The sequence below is a fragment of the Crinia signifera genome, chromosome 5 (assembly GCF_055691185.1).
Source record: "Crinia signifera chromosome 5, ASM5569118v1, whole genome shotgun sequence".
Lineage (NCBI taxonomy): Eukaryota > Metazoa > Chordata > Amphibia > Anura > Myobatrachidae > Crinia > Crinia signifera.
This window is the reverse complement of record NC_139221.1, coordinates 170,553,608-170,573,845: the sequence shown is the minus strand read 5'-3', so window position 1 is coordinate 170,573,845 and position 20,238 is coordinate 170,553,608. Positions and strand designations below refer to the sequence as shown.

Sequence of the window (20,238 nt, the reverse complement as noted above, 5' to 3'; positions counted from 1 at the left end):
GATTTTGGGGTGCTTTGTCTCCTTCATTCCTTGTGAAAATGAAAAATTTTGAGCCAGAACTGCATTTTTGTGTAAAAAATGTAATTTTTCATTTGCACAGCCCAGTTGTATCAAAATTGGTGAAACCCCTGGGGGTTTGAAATGTACACTATACCCCTAGATGAATTCCCTGAGGGGTGTAGTTTGCAAAATGGGGTCACTTGTGGGGGGGTTCCACTGTATTGGTGCTTGGGGGGTCTTGCTAATGCGACATAGCACCCACCAACATTCCACCAGAATCTGAGCTGCAAAATCCAAAAATCACTCCTTCCCTTCTGAGTCCTGCCATGCACCCAAATGGTATTTTTGGGTCACATGTGAGGCATTGCCGTACTCGGGAGAAATTGGGGCACAGATTTTGGGGTGCTTTGTCTCCTTCATTCCTTGTGAAAATGAAAATTTTTGAGCCAGAACTGCATTTTTGTGTAAAAAATGTAATTTTTCATTTGCACAGCCCAGTTGTATCAAAATTGGTGAAACCCCTGGGGGTTTGAAATGTACACTATACCCCTAGATGAATTCCCTGAGGGGTGTAGTTTGCAAAATGGGGTCACTTGTGGGGGGGTTCCACTGTATTGGTGCTTGGGGGGTCTTGCTAATGCGACATAGCACCCACCAACATTCCACCAGAATCTGAGCTGCAAAATCCAAAAATCACTCCTTCCCTTCTGAGTCCTGCCATGCACCCAAATGGTATTTTTTGGTCACATGTGAGGCATTGCCGTACTCGGGAGAAATTGGGGCACAGATTTTGGGGTGCTTTGTCTCCTTCATTCCTTGTGAAAATGAAAAATTTTGAGCCAGAACTGCATTTTTGTGTAAAAAATGTAATTTTTCATTTGCACAGCCCAGTTGTATCAAAATTGGTGAAACCCCTGGGGGTTTGAAATGTACACTATACCCCTAGATGAATTCCCTGAGGGGTGTAGTTTGCAAAATGGGGTCACTTGTGGGGGGGTTCCACTGTATTGGTGCTTGGGGGGTCTTGCTAATGCGACATAGCACCCACTAACATTCCACCAGAATCTGAGCTGCAAAATCCAAAAATCACTCCTTCCCTTCTGAGTCCTGCCATGCACCCAAATGGTATTTTTTGGTCACATGTGAGGCATTGCCGTACTCGGGAGAAATTGGGGCACAGATTTTGGGGTGCTTTGTCTCCTTCATTCCTTGTGAAAATGAAAATTTTTGAGCCAGAACTGCATTTTTGTGTAAAAAATGTAATTTTTCATTTGCACAGCCCAGTTGTATCAAAATTGGTGAAACCCCTGGGGGTTTGAAATGTACACTATACCCCTAGATGAATTCCCTGAGGGGTGTAGTTTGCAAAATGGGGTCACTTGTGGGGGGGTTCCACTGTATTGGTGCTTGGGGGGTCTTGCTAATGCGACATAGCACCCACCAACATTCCACCAGAATCTGAGCTGCAAAATCCAAAAATCACTCCTTCCCTTCTGAGTCCTGCCATGCACCCAAATGGTATTTTTGGGTCACATGTGAGGCATTGCCGTACTCGGGAGAAATTGGGGCACAGATTTTGGGGTGCTTTGTCTCCTTCATTCCTTGTGAAAATGAAAAATTTTGAGCGAGAACTGCATTTTTGTGTAAAAAATTTAATTTTTCATTTTCATTGCCCAGTTGTACCACAATTGGTGCAACCCCTGGGGGTTTGAAATGTACACTATACCCCTAGATGAATTCCCTGAGGGGTGTAGTTTGCAAAATGGGGTCACTTGTGGGGGGGTTCCTAAATTTTAGCATCTTATGGTGCCTAGAAACCTACATGGTGCCTAAAAAATAATCTCATAAAAAGGAGGCTCCAAAATCAAGTAGGTGCTCCTTCTATTATGAAGCCTGTGGTTTGGTCAACGTGCACACTAGGGCCACATATAGGATATTTATGAAAACAAAAGAATTGGGGGAATCAATTTTTAGTCACATTTCTCTAGTAAAATCTACTGTGTTCCTAAGAAAAATGTATTAAAATTGCAAATCTGCAAAAAAAATGAAATTTTGAAATTTCACCTACACTTTGTTTTAATTCCTGTGAAACACCTAAAGGGTTAACAAACTTCCAAAATGCTGTTTTGAATACTGTGAGGGGTGCAGTTTTTGAAATGGCATCATTTATGGGGGTGTCTCACATACAAGTCCCTCAAAGTCACATCAGAACTGAACTGGTCCCTAAAAAAATCAGTGTTTGAAATTTTCTTGAAAATTTGAGAATTTGCTATTCATATTGTAAGCCTCCTAGTGTCCAAAAAATTAAAAGGAAGTTGAAATAATGATGGAAACATAAAGTAGACATATGGTCTATGTTAGTTATTAACTATTTTGAGTGGTATGATTATTTGTCTCACAAGCAGAAAATTTAACATTTTGCAAATTGCTAAATTTTCAATTTTTTTACGACATTTTGGTATTTTTCACAAAAAAACACAGACTGTATCGACCCAAATTTACCACTAATTTGAAGTACAATGTGTCACGAGAAAACAATCTCAAAATCACTGGGATAAGTAAAAGCAAAAAAAAGTTATCCCCACTTAAGTGATACATGTCAGATTTGAAAAAAAGGGCTCTGTCAGGAAGGCAAAAACTGGCTGTGTCAGGAAGGGGTTAAACCGCCTTTATTTTTTTTGGACGCTAGGGGGCAGCAGAGTCTAAATTTTACACTCAATGCATTTCAACGCTACTTTTGGCTATTCACTTTTTAACAGCCAATAGCAGCGATCGCCCAAGACGGGAGGCATCGCTGCCCCCCCTGGGCAATGAGGGAGGATGTCTGCTGTCAGGGACAGCAGACATTGTCCCTCTGCCACCTCGTCTCGAGACGGGGTGACAGTTTGAAGTCATGACGTATATATACGTCATGTGTCGGGAAGTACTTCCCGGCCATGACGTATATATACGTCAAATGTCGGGAAGGGGTTAACCAAGTCAGATATTATTTTATTTTTTTACAAATGTCTTACCTTTTTCTCCAGAACAAAAAATATTTGGTGGTGTCATTTTCCTTTAATAGGTTTGGGTCTTTTGACTATGTGAACCTATTACTAATATCTCAATATTAATACATTTGTTTTGAATTAAGTAAATGTAAGCATATAAAAGTAGAACATAAAAAGCACATGCTTGGCCTCAAAGTGTTAAACACAAAATGTGAGTAAGCTTATTTACAACATTCAGCCACTTCATCAAAATGGAAACTATAATAGCAGCTTAAAAGAGATTGTATAATGTAAATCTTTCAAAATATAATAAAAAAAGATTATACAAGTCATTCATGCATTTGTATCATCTCACCTAGACTACTGCACTGCCCTCTACCTTGGTCAACCAGCAAAAGAATTGCACTGCTTGCAGATGGTACAACATGCAGTTGCCAGGCTATTAACCAACTGGACCTGTTCCAGCCACATAACACTCATTCTATACTCCCTTTTATGGCTACCTATAAGATGGTGAATCATTAATTGTCTCACCTCTTCATCTTGGAATTGCTAATGGTACCAGACAGGGATGCCCATTATCAAACTGAATCTTTGCTCTAGTTGTAAAAATCTGGCACCAAGGTTTCATAAAAATGCATATATTACTGGTGGCAAAGTTGGTCCATCCAAGCATAAAATGACCTTGCTGATGATGTTCTGATGTCTTTGGGAAACCCAATTCAATTTTTACGTCCTCTCCTCACTGTAATTTACGTTTACTCTATGCATTCCAGATAAAAATCAATGCTTATAAAACTGATATATTGTTATATCTCAGGCCCATCTAAAATCACATTGTAATCTACCTTTCCCTTCAAATGGCGCAAACAAAAATTTAAATATTTAGGTGATAAATTTAACAGACCGCCATCATCAGTTATTTCAAGCCAATATTCACTGAATATTAGATCAGATTAAATCTGATTTACTCTCCTTGTCAAATCATTTTATTTCTTGGATCGCAGTAAACTCTGAAAATGAATGTACTTCCTCGGCTCCTCTATCTTTTTCAAACTCTTCCCATCTACAGTATATTCCTACTCATGTATTCAAATCTTTAAACTATAATACATCATGCTTCATTTGGGAAAATAAGCACCCCGGGATCAGTTTAGTGTTATTGCAACACCCGACACACAGTGAAGACCTTGGTGTCTCCGATTTCAAAGGATCTTTAATAAAAAATGTAGACGTTCAATTGTCAGGTTGTGTTCAAAGGTGTAATCTGGATGCACGTACGCTTGAGTTGGGCAACTCACCGATTTCTTCTCTTCTTTGGATCCTGCGATCAAGTAGCTGTTAGGCCGTGATCCCATCCAATTGTCTCTCGCTCCTTATCTGTTTGGAACTATGCAAACAAATTTAGGGTCATAGCCCTTTCCCAGTTATTCCTCTTTTCCATAATCCAGAGGGTATGGATAATTGGGTCGGCAGCATGATGGTCGACAAGCATTAGGTCAACATGAATGTAGGTATGGCAGAATGTAGTGGTGGAGAACGAGTGTTGTAATGGTTAGCATTACTGCCTCACAGCACTGAGGTCATGGGTTTGATTGCCACCATGGAGTGGTGTGCGGAGTTTGTATATTCTCCCCGTACTTGCGTGGGTTTCCTCCGGGTACTCCTGTTTCCTCCCACAATCCAAAAATATACTGGTAGGCTAATTAGTTCCCAAAAAATTAACCCTAGAATGTCTGTGCATGTACATGTGGTAGGGAATATAGATTGTACGCTCCACTGGGGCAAGGACTGATGTGAATGTTCAAATATTCTCTGTAAAGCGCAGCAGAAAATGTGTTAGGTTGACATGGGGAAGGTTGACAGTCAAAAGATTGATATGGGGTTTTTCACGTTTTTTGTCCTGAATTTCTACACAGTCGAAAGAAACGTACCGCCATGCTTCAGGCACGGTACCTCGCTACAGTCGGCACACTATTTTTTTCTCGCAACACGTCCTAGTGGATGGTAGGGCATGAAATATCACCTGTCAGCACATGTCGGCTCAAAAATAAATGAAAAAAACCCATGTCGACCTTTTGACTGTCAACCTTTCCCATATCGACCTAATGCATATGTCGACCTAACCCATGTTGACCTTCCTGCATGTCATCTAAATGCTGTGGACCTAGTGACCATATCCCAATTCAGACATCTCTCCAGGAATGCACAAATCATCATTTTACCTATGAAGAGACCAAAATATTCTATACTTAAATGATATTTCTAAAGACTCGTCTTTTCCCCAATTTACCCAGATTCAGATTGTTACTTTACTTCTTTCTTTGAGATATATCAGGCTGTTGTAGATGACTCACTTATTTTACAATGTCGATTACTATAGGTTCTTAAAATATAACTGGTATTCATACACCGGCCTAAAGACGAAAACTCCTGACCTAATTAAATAAACAAAATATAGACCTAATCTGTCTGCAGGAGTCCCACTTGCTACCAGTTAGATGCTAAAAATGCTGCATTGGATGGTGCTGAGCTCAGCATCATACAACTCAAAATCTTGCAGAGTTGTGGCTAAAACACTCCTTGATATTCAGATATCCTTAGTGAGTGCTGACCCTGCCAGCAGATATATGATACTATGTCTTACTATTAATGGAGTCTCAATGACTCTGTGTAATGTATATGCTCCCACTCAGTATTAAAAATCCTTCTTTACCCAACTATTAGTGAAACTACATTACTACAACCCCATTTCATTAATATTATGTGGTGACTTGAATTTAATCTCTTCTCCTTTTATGGATTGCTCCCCACCCCCAAAATATATCTCCCCACTCCCAAAAATAGGACTTCCCTACCTTACCAAATCTCTTAACCTAATAGAGACATGGAGAACTCTTTACCCTGTGGATAGGGACTTTACGTATCTTTCAGTGTCTCCTAAAACGGTACTTGTTTCATAGCACGGCGCCCATTGCATATCGTATTTAGTGGCATGCGATGCGATCTTCCCATTAAATTAACAGGAGTGCTTGTACAATGAAATATTGCATAGCATCGCATGCCAGCAAATGGCATGGGATGCGATGCAATTTTTAATTGTACAATCACCATGATGGGTGCTTACAATGTTAAATGCACCCCCATTGTCAACGCCAACCCCACTATCAATGCCAACCCGAAGCGTGGCGAGCGCAGCGGCGGTAAGCGTCCTCTGACCTTTTCAAACCACCACTATACACGTCGGCACAGAGTTGAATTTAGATAGTGTGGCGAGCGCAGCGAGCCACCGAGCTCGGTGGAATACGCACGCGAATACATGTAAATACATGGCGAGCGCACGCGGAATACATGTAAAGTAATCCGTGTCCCCTCGCAGGGCTCGCCACGCTTTAGGCTCAGTGGCTCGCTGTGCTCGCCACCCTATAAAATCAACTCCACACCGACGTGGAAAGTGGGGATTATGAAAAGGTCAGAGGACGCGTACCGCCGCCCATTGCTGCGCTCGCCATGCTTCGGGTTGGCGTTGATAGTGAGGGTGGCATTGACAATGGGGGTGCATTTAACATTGTAAGCACCTATTAGGGTACTTGTACAATTAAAAATTGCATTTTGCATAAGATGCACTTCGATCAAAATCGGGGGCGCCGTGCTAGGAAACAAGTACCCCTAAAACCTGGTCCAGAATAGATTATATATTGATCGCTGAACCATTATTCTGCTAAACATTTTTCAACAACCAATGTTTTTTCGATACCATCAGATCATGGATTAATATCTATCTCTATAGTTTTACAGGATAAAGAAAAGGCAAAACCTATATGGAGATTCCCATCACCTTTCTCATGTTATGATAATCTGGGGTGAACCCTTGCTCTGATTCTGCACGATATTGATTACAGCCTGAATTGTGCTTCTGTGGCCGAGGTGGTGAAGCCACAGCAGCACCTGAGCCTGACCCTGATTGTATTACTATACCCCGAGTCAGCTGGTACTTGTGCAGGTCTTAGACTTCGCCACTAAGCCGCCTTTCCAGGGCAGACTAGCTCCACCCTGTACTCGGATGCCACCTGGTCTTTTGTGGTGACAGGGTACTAAAAAGAGAAAAAACTGTCTAGACAACCGAAAGATAAATTAGGCTCTGCACAGGAACATGGACTAGAATAGGACTGAACACAGGATTTGCGGACTTTACCGCTGTAATGTGAATCCATCCCAATAAGCCAAACAGTAACTTTAACCAAGATATTGCGGATAGGTTTGCTACATAGCAGGGCTATACCAATATCTCCAGCATCTGCTGTTAGAAAAACAAAAAAGGGTACTTGTTTCCTAGCACGGCCACACCGTAAAAAAATTGCGTCGGTCGCATCGCATGCGGCCAAAAAAAATTGCATGCGATGCGATGGCCGCGATTTCCCATAGGGAACAATGTTAAATGCCTCAATTTACCCAAATCATCATAGGGAACAATGTTAAATGGGCCAGAAACCCCCAAAAACACCCCTGAACAGTGAAATGGCCCCCCAAAATTAGTTAACTCCACCCCACGATCAACGTGAACCCGAAGCGTGGCGAGCGCCGCGAGCCCGCGAGGGGCGGCGGTACGCGTCCTCTGACCTTTTCATACACCCACTATCCACGTCGGCGTGGAGTTGAGAATAGAATAGTGTGGCGAGCGCAGTGAGCCCCGCGAGGGGACGCGGATACCTGTGAAGCCCGCGAAGGGACGCGTTTACCTGTGAAGGTATCCGCGTCCGCTCGCCACGCTTCGGACTCGGTGGCTCGCTGCGCTCGCCACACTATTCTATTCTCAACTCCACGCCGACGTGGATAGTGGGGGTATAAAAAAGGTCGGAGGACGCGTACCGTCGCCGCTCGCCACGCTTCGGGTTCACGTTGATCGTGGGGTGGCGTTAACTAATTTGTGGGGGCCATTTCACTGTTCAGGGGTGTTTTGGGGGGTTTCTGGCCCATTTAACATTGTTCCCTATGGGAAATCGCGGGCATCGCGTCTGGACCATTTAAGCCTTTTTTAGGCGCCTGCGATGCGACCGACGTGATTTTGACTTTTTTCAATGCATTTCAATGGGAGATCGCGGCCATCGCGTCGGTCGCATCGCAGGCCACTAAAAATTACCCGCGATGCCCGCGATTGTGGCCGTGCTAGGAAACAAGTACCCAAAAAAGAAACACAAACATGAAAAATAGCATGCAGTTTGGCCTGCGCCCTAACCGCCTCTGTGACTCTGTCGTCGGACAAAATCTATGGCTCCAGCTGGTGAGAATACCAATGACAGATAGTAATGAAAGGGGTGCCTTCCACCACAATGTGTGGGGAAGCCACTGGTACTGACAAAAGCTAGACACAGAAAAGATTCAATGGTTCTCTGACACAGGCAGGATCTCACAGACCAAAGGCAATCTAGCATACAGCTGCTGTACTGAGGTCTTAGATACACATGCTGGAATACACTGAACTCAGAATAATCTCATACAGGAGTCCGGCTGGACTCTGAGAATCATTAGGAACAAGAAATATACTAAAGAGTATCACAGGAATATAACTGGCAGGGTTGATTACTTGGAGCATACCTATATACCCAGTGGCTTAGGAGGCAACCATACCCAAAGACGAAGTTATGCATGGAAACAAGGCAAGATGGATCAGCCAAAACCCGGAGCACTGATCTGGTGAACACATAAAACCCACAAAGATCATGAATAACAGTGGCTGCTATGGGTGCAGGCCATGAACTCTCAGTCTCAAGGCTTGCGTGATGCCATCCAACAGCATTGGAACCATTATCGATCTGATAATATGAAATATAGTATGAACAGGAAAACCCAGTAATTTTCAGGCAAGCAGCGAAGGCTGTTCTTTGATGCATGGTCATTCCATATGTCTCGATACTTAAGAAACTACAATCCATTGCGTATAGGGATCTACAGTCATTCTTAACTGAATCTTTCCAATTATTTAACTAACACCAAAATGATTAAAAATAGGGCCCTTTACCAATCGGATAAAACCCAATATAATGAATAACTTCAATTACAAGGAGATAAATATTTATTCAATGTGAATTCCAAGTTTTATAAATTTGGAAATAAAGTAGGTAAACTCATTACGTTGTTGTATAACCTCTACTTCAAGCAGATGAATCTCCAACTACTTCTAATTCACAAATAGCTGCCATCTTGAAGGCTAATTATGGAACCTTGTATTCACCAACCCGTCCATCTCTGAATGAGCCAGTGGATATTTCAACCCTTCTTCCTGACCCCCCCTCAACTCCCTCCCATACTTATTGGGATTCTTTGCAAATGCCACAGGTACCCAAAGCATTTCTTACAACTCTAATAAACCCAATCACTACTAATGAAATCTCTTGGGCCATAGGACAACCAAAATTAGCCAAAGGAGCGGGCCCAGATGGCTTTATGAATCAGTTCTATAAAACAATGGCCAAACATATTGCAGAACCATTAGCGCCTTGTTTAATGCTATACTTACTAATGGAGTATTGCTGGATCATTTCTCAGATGCTATCATCAAGGTGCTTCCCAAAGCCAGTTAGAATTTAAACTTACCATGGTCGTACAGGACAATTTTTCTACTGAATGTAGATTATACATTATTTAGAAAAATGATAGCAAAGAGACTGAAGCCTGTACTGCCGTGTATAATACAGAAAGACCAAACTGGATTTCACTTTGGGATGGCACTCGGTGGTGAATGTTAGATGAGTTCTTGCAGCCAGGGCCAGCGCCACCACTAGGCAGCTTTAGGCATTTGCCTAGGGCACCGGCCACTGGAGGGTGGCAATTCGGAGCAGGTCCCCCTCCCCCAGGATGGAGGTGAGCGGAGGTGAAACTGTGAGGTCTGAGGGTTACCTGCGGCGCTAACGTGGTCAGAGGGGTCCCTGTGGTGCTATCCATGGGGGGGGGGCTATATGCAGCAGGGGGGTCCGCACGGTCTGAGGGGTACCTGCGGCGCCCCCACCAACTTACAGAGCCCCATCGGTGCCGCCGTCCGGCCAGAAGAGAGGGAGCTGCCTGCTCTTCCGCCCAGCCATAGTGAAGTGCTGCCACCCATCATCATCTGCCGGGTGGCGGCACGGGAAGCGCTTTTGGGTTTGAAAACACTTGCCACACGCTGATTGGCTGAGGTACCTCTCAGACAGCACAGACCCCCCTGCTGCATATAGCCCCCGCCGAGCAGCCAAATTGACAACCCCCCATGTAGCGGTTGGGCACTGAAGTGCTTGCTGCTATCCAAAATTCTATTACTGACTATGCGTCTGACGTGGCACCCAATATGGTGCAGACAATAGACCCGGAGAAAGCTTTTGATATGGTGCTCTGGCCTAATTTAGAACAGTCTAATATTGGCTTTCCTCCTCAATTTATAAATCTAATTTGTACTGTACAGTATATTCCTTTCCTTTATCTTCTATATCATGTAACGGCATACTTTCCTCTCCTTTCCAACTAGGTAGAGGGACCTGACAGGGGTGCCCCTTATCGCCCCTTCTATTTGCAATCGCAATAGAACCACTTGCAATAGTGGTAAGGTCATCTCCTCTTATAAAAAGGTATCAAAATTGGTACGGAGGAAAATCGCATTATTTGCAGATAATACCCTAATATTTCTTTCCAACCCTTTCCATTCCCTCCTGGCTCTGTTGCATCTTATTGGCAAGTTCAGAGACTTGTCGGGTCACAAGGTTAACTTGAAAAAATCAGAAATATTATTATTAGGAAAAGCAGACCCATCCTTTAGCATTCTTTAGTATCATATTCGATATTAGCCCTTCTCTTTAAATATTTAGGGATTCAATTTAGCTCTAATAAATCCCAAATTTATGCATTCAATTTATCAGCTATTATATCACAAATTATAACTAAAATGGACTCTTGGTAACATTTTCAGCAGTATAGCAATTATTCAATCCATTATATTTACAAAAATATGTTATTACATGCAGATGCTCTCGATAGCCCTTCATAAAAGAGATATTAAAAAACTAGATTCTTTATTTTCTAAATGTATCAGGAAATAGCTAGAATTAAGCTTAAAACCCTCAAAGCAGACAGAGAACTGGGTTGTCCAGTCCTGCAAACTTATTTTCTTTAGATACATTAGTGAATGGATCCTAAAAAATTCCATATATATATTGACAATCTTTTAGATCAGACAATTTTCTTTCCATATGCCCCAGTGGCTATAATTCAGACTAAAAAAGCAAATATACCTTTGAATATTTAACTACACATATTACATATATTATTTAAAGAAACATATGACATTTGGATAAAAATAAACAATTAACGAAAATTCCTATGTATCACAATTTATCCATTTATGGTATGCAAACTATGTTCCTCCAGCTGTTGTGAAACTGTACAAGTCTGCCTTGCCACAGTTTTGCCATTACGGGATGCTAAAACTATGGCAAGGCATGCTGGGAGGTGTAGTATTACAACAGCTGGAGGGCCACAGTTTGGACATGCCTGCTTCATTGGGAAACCCCTCATTTCCTCCATCCTTGACAAACCCGATGTTTATAAAATGGAAAGAAAAGGGATTAGATTCCTACAGCAACATTTTCGAACCGGGAGGATTCTTATTATCGTTTAACGATTGATCACAATGTAACACATTACCCCAATTCCATATGTATATGTATTTACAAATGAGACACTATTTGACCTTGTCTAAAATTTATGAAACCTGATTCCAATACTCCTGTTATATTATCGCAAAAAACTATAGATAAGCTTTTGTGTTATATGCAACAAAACCATATAAGGTGAATTATCTATATGCATTACTTTTACGAACTACTACATCCGATGGTCCACATTGGAAACTTTTATTGTCTAAATGGTAAGAAGACATACCATCTCTCAATACTAAGGGTGATATTTTATGTCTTTATACTCTTTGCTTCTTTAAAATCTGCTTACCTTCAAGAAGTTTACTTGCGTACATTACACAGAGCCTTATATTACCCCACACCGGAGAAAACACATGGTCCTGGAGGAAAAAGGACATTGCCTGAAATATGGCAAATTTTCCGCATTGTATGTGGGACTGTTACAAATAAAAAAGGTTCTGGAACAAGGTCAGCAACTATATTAATCAAATGTTTAATATTGACTTCTCTCCTGACACAGCAGCATACATGGGACTTAATTTCTCAGCTCGGCTGATAAATAAATTCAGCAGATGTAACGGTAGTGCGGAAATGTATCTTGATTCACTGTACAAAAAAAAGTCTACACTGCAACTACTCTCAGATATAGTACTTTGAAAGAAGGTATGCACGATTAGACTTACATTCTCTAACTCGCTTTTATATTAGAAATGGACATTGTTTATCAATACTCTTCATGTTCATACTAAATCACATATTTGAACTGCATTTGATAATACTTTGACCATTGATCCTCCAGGAATGGTTTGGATTCCACTGTCGACTATCTATTCAATGATACTCAGGATACCAAACCATAGGCAAACTATTTTGTTACTGTGAAGGTTTTTGCACTGTGTATACATCGATGTTAACATTTAATGCTTAAGATCTCCCTTCCCATTCCACCCCTCCCTTCCTTTCCTGCCTCTTCCCGTTCTGTCTATTGTCTAATGTCTTTGTCTAGTCCTATATTATTTCAAAATCAGTATTTTATATTATTGCTATCCACAAAAAAATCCTAGTATACGAGAGTATACATGGCCAATAAAGTGATTCTGACTCTAATACAAGAATGTTGTGTATAAAAATAACCCTTCATATAAACGTCTTTATGATTCTTGTTTTGCTGGAGCCATCTCTTCAGAGAGGCCAACACTGCCATTATTTGAAGGATTATCGATATATCCTTGTGTGATCTATGTGGATGTTATGCAGAGTGTATATACTGTACCTAATTGTTTGTATTTCCAAACATAACACTTTATAAAAAAAAATCTTACAAATTAGGCACTTTTACTCCAAATTTGGAAATATTCTCACCAATAGGCCTCTTTTCATTTTTTAAGCCTTATGTCTTCGATGCACCGCTACTACAGGTTTAGGGGGGGGATTCAATTTCTGCCGCTAGTTCCAAAAATGGAAATACGGACGGCAGCATTGATGAGGCAGGTCAACATAATTGAAGAGGCTGATAGAACGGGCCCCACTTCAAAAGCTGTCGGACACTTTTGCCAAGAACAGCCATGAATTGTCGTGATCACGGACGGATTTCGACAATCCAAGGCCATTTACGTGGACATGCCCCCTTGTTGCCGATCGGCAGCTACTAAGGTTTTTTTCCAAATATATATATATATATATATATATATATATAGTATCCCAAACGGATGTCACTCAGCAGATAAAGCAGACAAAGAAGATAGTATCTTTAGCCAACGTTTCAGGGCTTTGGCCCTTTTATCAAGTCTTGATAAAAGGGCCAAAGCCCTGAAACGTTGGCTAAAGATACTATCTTCTTTGTCTGCTTTATTTGCTGAGTGACATCCGTTTGGGATACTGTAAACTTCATTGTTTGGATGAGCACCAGTTCCTGCTGCCTATACAATAGAGTGCCGGTCAATTTGGGACTGTATATATATATATATATATATATATATATATATATATATTTATTTATCATTTATTTATTTATTAACAGTTTCTTATATAGCACACACATATTCCGCAGCGCTTTACAGAGAGTACAGTATTTGAACATTCACATCAGTCCCTGCTCCAGTGGAGCTTATATTCCCTACCACATGTACACACACACACGCACGCACGCACACACAGACATTCAAGGTTTAATTTTGTTAGGAGCCAAATAACCTACCAGTATATTTTTGGAATGTGGGAGGAAACTGAAGTACCCGGAGAAAACCCATGCAAGTACAGGGAGAATATACAAACTCTGCACAGTTAGAGCCATAGTGGAAATCGAACCCATGACGTCAGCGTTGTGATGCAGTAATGCTAACCATTACACCATCCGTACTGCTATATATACATATATATATATATATATATATATATACACACACACACATTATATATATATATATATATATATATATATATATATATATATGTAGTGCAGCTCATCTTTGCAGGGGCTGGCGGTGGATTCCCCCCTGCCAGCCTTCGGAAGGGGACGTGCATCCCCTTTCGCCTTACAACGGAGCTCCCCCCGCCGCCTCGCCCTGCCATGTTCTCCCACATTCCCGCTCCACCCCCTAAGCCTGCCAGTCTCCCTGAAGCGGAGACGGGTAGGGTTCCCGTCCCGCGCCGACGGGAAACTGGGATGCCAGATGTAGCGTCCGCTTGCCAGTGGGGGTGGTCTGGCGAGCTTCAGCGCTGGATGAGCGGCGCTACATCTGTATATATATATTGAAGAGCACTCAAATATCACAAGCCAGTTACATGATAAAAAAATATAGTGTTTATTAAAGCCAATATGTATCCAGCATTGTCAGCCCGATTAGGTATGTATGCCACAACGTTCCATCTGGCCAGGACTAGTCTCTGTAGAGGGCAACAGTGGAACTGTGCCCATTCCACCATATCGAATGTGGATAACATCAGACCTAGAATTCTCATGGCCTGATGTATGAAAACTCTTTGCAGGTAAAGAAAAGCCCGAACGTTGGCCTGTACCTGCTGGACTTTTTCAAGAGGAAGAATCAGCCTTTGAGCATCTGAATCCAGAAGAGCTCCCAGGTAAATCATCTGCCTGTAGGGTACCAGAGCTGATTTTTTTCCAGTTGATTAGCCAACTGTGGGACTGTAGGAACGTTTTTCGTCAACTGAAGATGTGTCAATAAAGTTTCTGGCGAAGCTGCCAGAATCAAGAAGTCATCCAGATATGGAAGTACTCTTACACCGTGTCGTCTCGAGGACGCCGTCCTGACAGCCATGACTTTTGTAAAAACTCTGGGTGCAGTGGCTAACCCGAATGGGAGAGCCAAGAACTGGTAGTGATTCAGCAAGATTGCAAACTGCAGGAACTTCTGGTGAGACAAAGCAATGGACAAGCATCTTGAATGTCTAAAGACACCATGTAGTTCCCTGGTTCCATTGCTAACACAATGGACTTGAGAGTTTCCATGCAGAATTTCGTCACTTTCACAGACTTGTTCAATGACTTCAGATTCAGGATAGGCATTAATGTTCTGTTTGGTTTTGGAACCACTTGATTCCAATAGGAATGGGAGACTGCGCTGTTTTAATATAATAATTTATCCTATGCCATGGATGAGTTCAAATAATCAGAAACAATGGAGACTGTTATATTTAAAAGTAAAAAATATATATTTTGCAACTTATTATGGTTTTGGAACCAAAAATAGGGTTGAATAATACCCCTGGCCTCCTTGGAGGGTAGGCACCGGTACAATTACCCTGGATTAAAGTAAGGCATCCATCACCTTTGTATAAACAGAACCTTTTTAATAAGTCTTTTGGTGGGGTCATTGATAGAAACAGGAGTCAGGGGGCGTCCCTTGAAGGACAGGTGTACCCATGGGACACAACTTCTCTGACCCAGGCATCCAAAAACATCTCAAGCCATTCTTCTGGGAAGAGGAGAAGTCGGCCCCCCACTCTGGTATCCCCCAGAGGGAGGCCAGCCTTATCATGCAGCGGGTTTGTCAGTTTTGGGAGCGGCCTGTCAGGCAGCTCAGGGCTGTCTGGCTTTAGGTTTGGTTGACTTTGCCTGTCTTGCTTGTCTACCAAACCCCTGTCCCTTATCCTTCCCTGTGGGACAAAAGGGCAAAAAAGCTTTAGGATGAGTAGAGGTAGAGGGCAACAGGAGACCTGCTGTCTTGGCAGCCGCCAATGAAGGCACTATCTTATTTAATTCCTCTCCAAACAAGACTGCGAAGGGTAACACCTCCTCCTCTTCTCTTGGATTCTGTATCAACCTTCCATGAGCGCAACCAGAGTATATGTCTAGTCAGAATAGACACAGCCAAGACTTTAGCTGATAACTGACCCGGGTCAATCGTGGCTTCTGAAACATAAGCCACAGCCTGGTGCACCTGTGCTAAACACTGTGCACAATCCTCTGAAGCATCCACAGGCAGTTCAGCCTCAATTACCTTCAGCTATTCCTGCATTGCTCTTAAAGCCCAGGATGAGGCAATTGTAGGTCTATTAACCGATCCTGCTAGAACGAATATTGCTTTTAAGCACTGTTCCAGACAACTATATGTGACATTTTTAAGAGACACGGTAGACACTACCAGTAACACTGAGGGTTTAATTAGGCGGGTAACATGGGAATCCACCGGAGGTGGGTTTTCCAATAGAGTAAGGGAGGGTATCTGGTAGTCATCCTCTTAGGAAACGGAAACTTTTTCAAACATCCGTTCTAAGGGTGTGTACACACAGCAGATACTGCCGTGAGATGCGAGTTCCAATGCGATCAGATCGCATCGGGACTCGCATCTCACGGCATGACAGAGGGGCACAATTTACAATATATAGTGCAGATCTGCATTATATAGTGTTGCCTGCCCTCTCTATCTGGCTGCCGATGGGAGCGCGCATCGGGCTTGGAAGCCCTAAAAAAAGCATGCGATTTGGCTTCCGATGTTCCCTATATCGGGAACATCAGAAGCCAAATCTAACCGTGTGTACACACTATAACTCGCATGAGGTGGTCTGAGTGTGGGAGCTCTGCCCTGATCACTTTTCGGAAATTAAACACATCAAACTTTTGTGCCACCGGAGTTGGTTCCTCCTCTTCAGAGAGAAGAACCTCCCTAAAGGCTGTTACAAGGTTGGTAACATTCACCACCCTTTCCGTTACGTCCCCATATCGGGCTCACCATCTGAGTTGTCAGAATCGTTACTATCAGCATCCTCATCCGAGGAGTCAGTAGAATCAGTCACTATGGTGGATTGAAATGATGGTTGCTTTTTGGGGCTCTTTCAGCCATGTGCCCCAGACTTAGAGGCTTTTTGATCTGAAAGTGACTGTGTCCAAGACTGCATGGTTTCTGACAAGCAATTAACCCACGGGAGAACTACCTGTGTAATAGGTGCAGGTGGAGGTGGTGTGGTGACATGTTGTCTACCAGCGTACGAAGAAGCTGCATGAAGTGATCCCAGGGGGGAGGCTGCAATTGTGGGGTTACAGAGGGGGTATCAGGAATGTGGCAATCATTGCACAGGCCATCCTGTATCTCCTGGTCAGACAGCCCCGCTGCGCATGCAGTGCATGAACACAGTACTGGGGATTCTGCCTGCTGGTGTTCCTCACTAGCCATGGAGCAGCTACTTATAGGAACCTCAGTCACACCTGAAGCTCTATGCCCAGTTATATGTGTGTGACAAGTACCGCTGTGACAAATACCCCTGGCTAATCAAGTAAAGATTGAGATATATATGCATTCCAGGAATAGATCTTTAGATCAATCATTGAGAATAGCATACATGAAAGCAGCTGGCAGATCTCAAATAACGCAACAAATCTGTGAGTATTACAAAAAGATATACAAAAATAGTAAAACTGAAAATGATACATATTGGTCCTGTTTCAGGGACAAAGGGTCAGGAAAGAGGAGGGGTAAAGGGGATAGTGCACTATAGCAATAGGGAAATAAGCATGCAAAAAAAACAGTAACATAGATTTGTAGCCAAGAAAACTTCACAAAATAATTTAAAAAGATGGAGATCTGCAGACTACCCCACATTGAATCCCTATAGGGGAACTTAAAAGAACTATGATCACCATTAGAGGTTAATTAAACGTGACCAAAATAGTCACAGCAAGGGAAAAAGACACAATGTTAACAATACACAAAGGGAGTAGGCCCAAAGATAAATTCAACATTTCTGTTAACATGCCAGTTTTGGAATCGGTACATCTGTCAGAATGAACTTAGGTCTATAGTCATTAGGTCGACCCCACTAGGTCGACTGGCAGGAAGGTCGACCTGACTTAAGGTCGACATGGGCCAAGGTCGACATGACTTAAGGTCGAATTTGTATAAAGGTTGACATGAGGAAGGTCGACTGGTCAAGGTCGACATGGGTTTTTCACTGTTTTTTTTTATCCGAATGTCGACACAGTCGACATGGACACAGCTCGGCACACTATTTTATTCTCCCACCACGCCCTAGTGGATGGTAGGGCATGAAATACCGCCTGTCGGCACATGTCGGCTCAAAAAACAGTGAAAAACCCATGTCGACCTTATGACCAGTCGACCTTCCTCATGTCGACCTTTATGCGAATTCGACCTTAAGTCATGTCGACCTTGGCCCATGTCGACCTTAAGTCAGGTCGACTTTCCTGCCAGTCGACCTAGTGGGGTCGACCTAATGACTGTAGACCTAAGTTCATTCTAATAGATGACCGCTTCCCCCAGTTTTGTAGCAGCGTTAGCATAAATTCCACTGCAGAAAAGACACAAGGAAGGTTGAGAAGGAGTATCACATCAATAGACGAAACTAGAAAGTTGCTTCTGGATGGTCTTCGTTCCAAATTTCAGAATTTTTAAAGGAATTAATTGTGCATGCCAATGCAAAAAAGCTGCGGCCTCACATCATGGGATGTGGCCTTCCTTGGAGGAGAATATTACATTATACTTCATAAATTGGCCAACACATGAAGATCAGTGTACTATTTTGTCCTAATTTTTTTTAAATTGTAAATTTTTAATCCCCTGACATTAACACACCAATATCAGAGACACAGAAGGCACTATGGGGTTGACGGTCAACAGCCAGAGTGGCTGGCGGCATCCTGGAATGGCGGGCGGTGTCCAGGAATAGCGGGTAGTACAGTGTTAAGCAAGGGCTTTGATGGACGCACACATGCCCTACACCATAAAGATTATTACACATCATGCATCAAATGCATAATACCCCCTGCCACATACATGCATAACACTACCTGCAGTGTGGCATACATGCATAATGCCCCCTGCAGTGCCACATACAGTACATGAATAATGCCTCCTGCATTGCTGTTTATACCCCTATAGTGCCACTTATACATAATGCCCCCTGCTGTACATACATAACACCTCCTGCAGTGCCTCAATGACATTCACTGCCCCACGCCTCTGCCAATCACAGGCTTCTGCTACTCCTCTGGCTGCCATTTAAAATTTGGTGCAAGCTTGTGAGCCAATTTGAGCTTGTGGCCAGGTAGGCAATCACTGCAGCTGCCGGTACGCAAGCTCTGACCGGCTCACAAGTCGTGGATGCATTTGAAATGGTGGGGAGCTGCACGAGACTGAGGAGAAGCCAGTGCTCCCTTGGAAGTGCAGCGGCAGTAGCTGCAGCAATGACTTTAGGTAAAAAGGTGGGCCAGTGCACTCGCAGATCAACCTCCAGTTTTGCCTATGATCACATCGCCTATTAGGGCATACCCTCCAACATGACCCCTTCCATTTGGTACACAATGCTCTGGTAAACAATGCATTTGGTACACAATTACCTAGTTCCACACAGTTGATGGCAATTATACACTAAGAGGGAAGTCCAGGAGCAGAGCATTGTGTACCGAATGCAATGGGTCATGTTGGAGGGTATGTTAGGGCTGCTACCAGATATTTACTAGGCTAGATTTCCATCCTGGTTGTCATTTTATCAAAGTAAAAAAAACACAATAATAAGGATCACTGCAGTTAACTTTGCTGATGAGGTATTTTGTTGCAGCTCATTGCATGCCAAATCATCACAACTTCCAACTCGACCAGCTCAGATTTTCAAGACATTTGGTAGAATGATAGGGTACATAAAGTCACTTTCATATGTTATACACAGTGTTCATCACTGTTCATGATACTTACATTAACTCTGAAGCACTGCTGGGAGCCATCCAAGAAACGGACATTGCAAACTATCTCCGACCTATTTTTTTCCTTCGGAATTTCAGCTGCCCGAATGTTATTGATCCTTCCACCCAAAGCACGCAGCCGGGAGTTCATAACTAACACGGTTCCTATAAAGGTTAAAGAACAAAATTGTAAACTTACTTTGCAAAATGTTGAAGAGCACACTTTTCATGTTCATAAGTGTTTATATGTCAATCAAAAAAGTGGAACTAACAAGTTTAATGAGAAATAATGCTGAAAAACTATTCTATTCATGCATGTAGAAGATAAGCCAAGTATCTTGAAATCAATGGCATTTACATAAGTACGGTTTATGCATAAGTTAAGCAAACACCTTTCTTGCATGGTTAGGGTGTATGAAAAAAGGTAAAG

General features: G+C 42.5%; 1 protein-coding gene across 3 annotated transcripts in view; it reads right to left on the bottom strand.

Moving 5' to 3' along the window:
- PTPN3 (protein tyrosine phosphatase non-receptor type 3) overlaps positions 1-20,238 on the bottom strand; it is a 524,536-nt gene that overhangs the window by 415,622 nt on the left and 88,676 nt on the right. For all 3 annotated transcript variants that reach the window (XM_083188292.1, XM_083188290.1, XM_083188291.1), the window contains exon 2: positions 19,822-19,973. In XM_083188292.1, coding sequence (XP_083044418.1) covers positions 19,822-19,959 — 138 coding nt within the window. In that variant the 5' untranslated portion in view covers positions 19,960-19,973. The remainder of the gene's footprint in view (positions 1-19,821; positions 19,974-20,238) is intronic.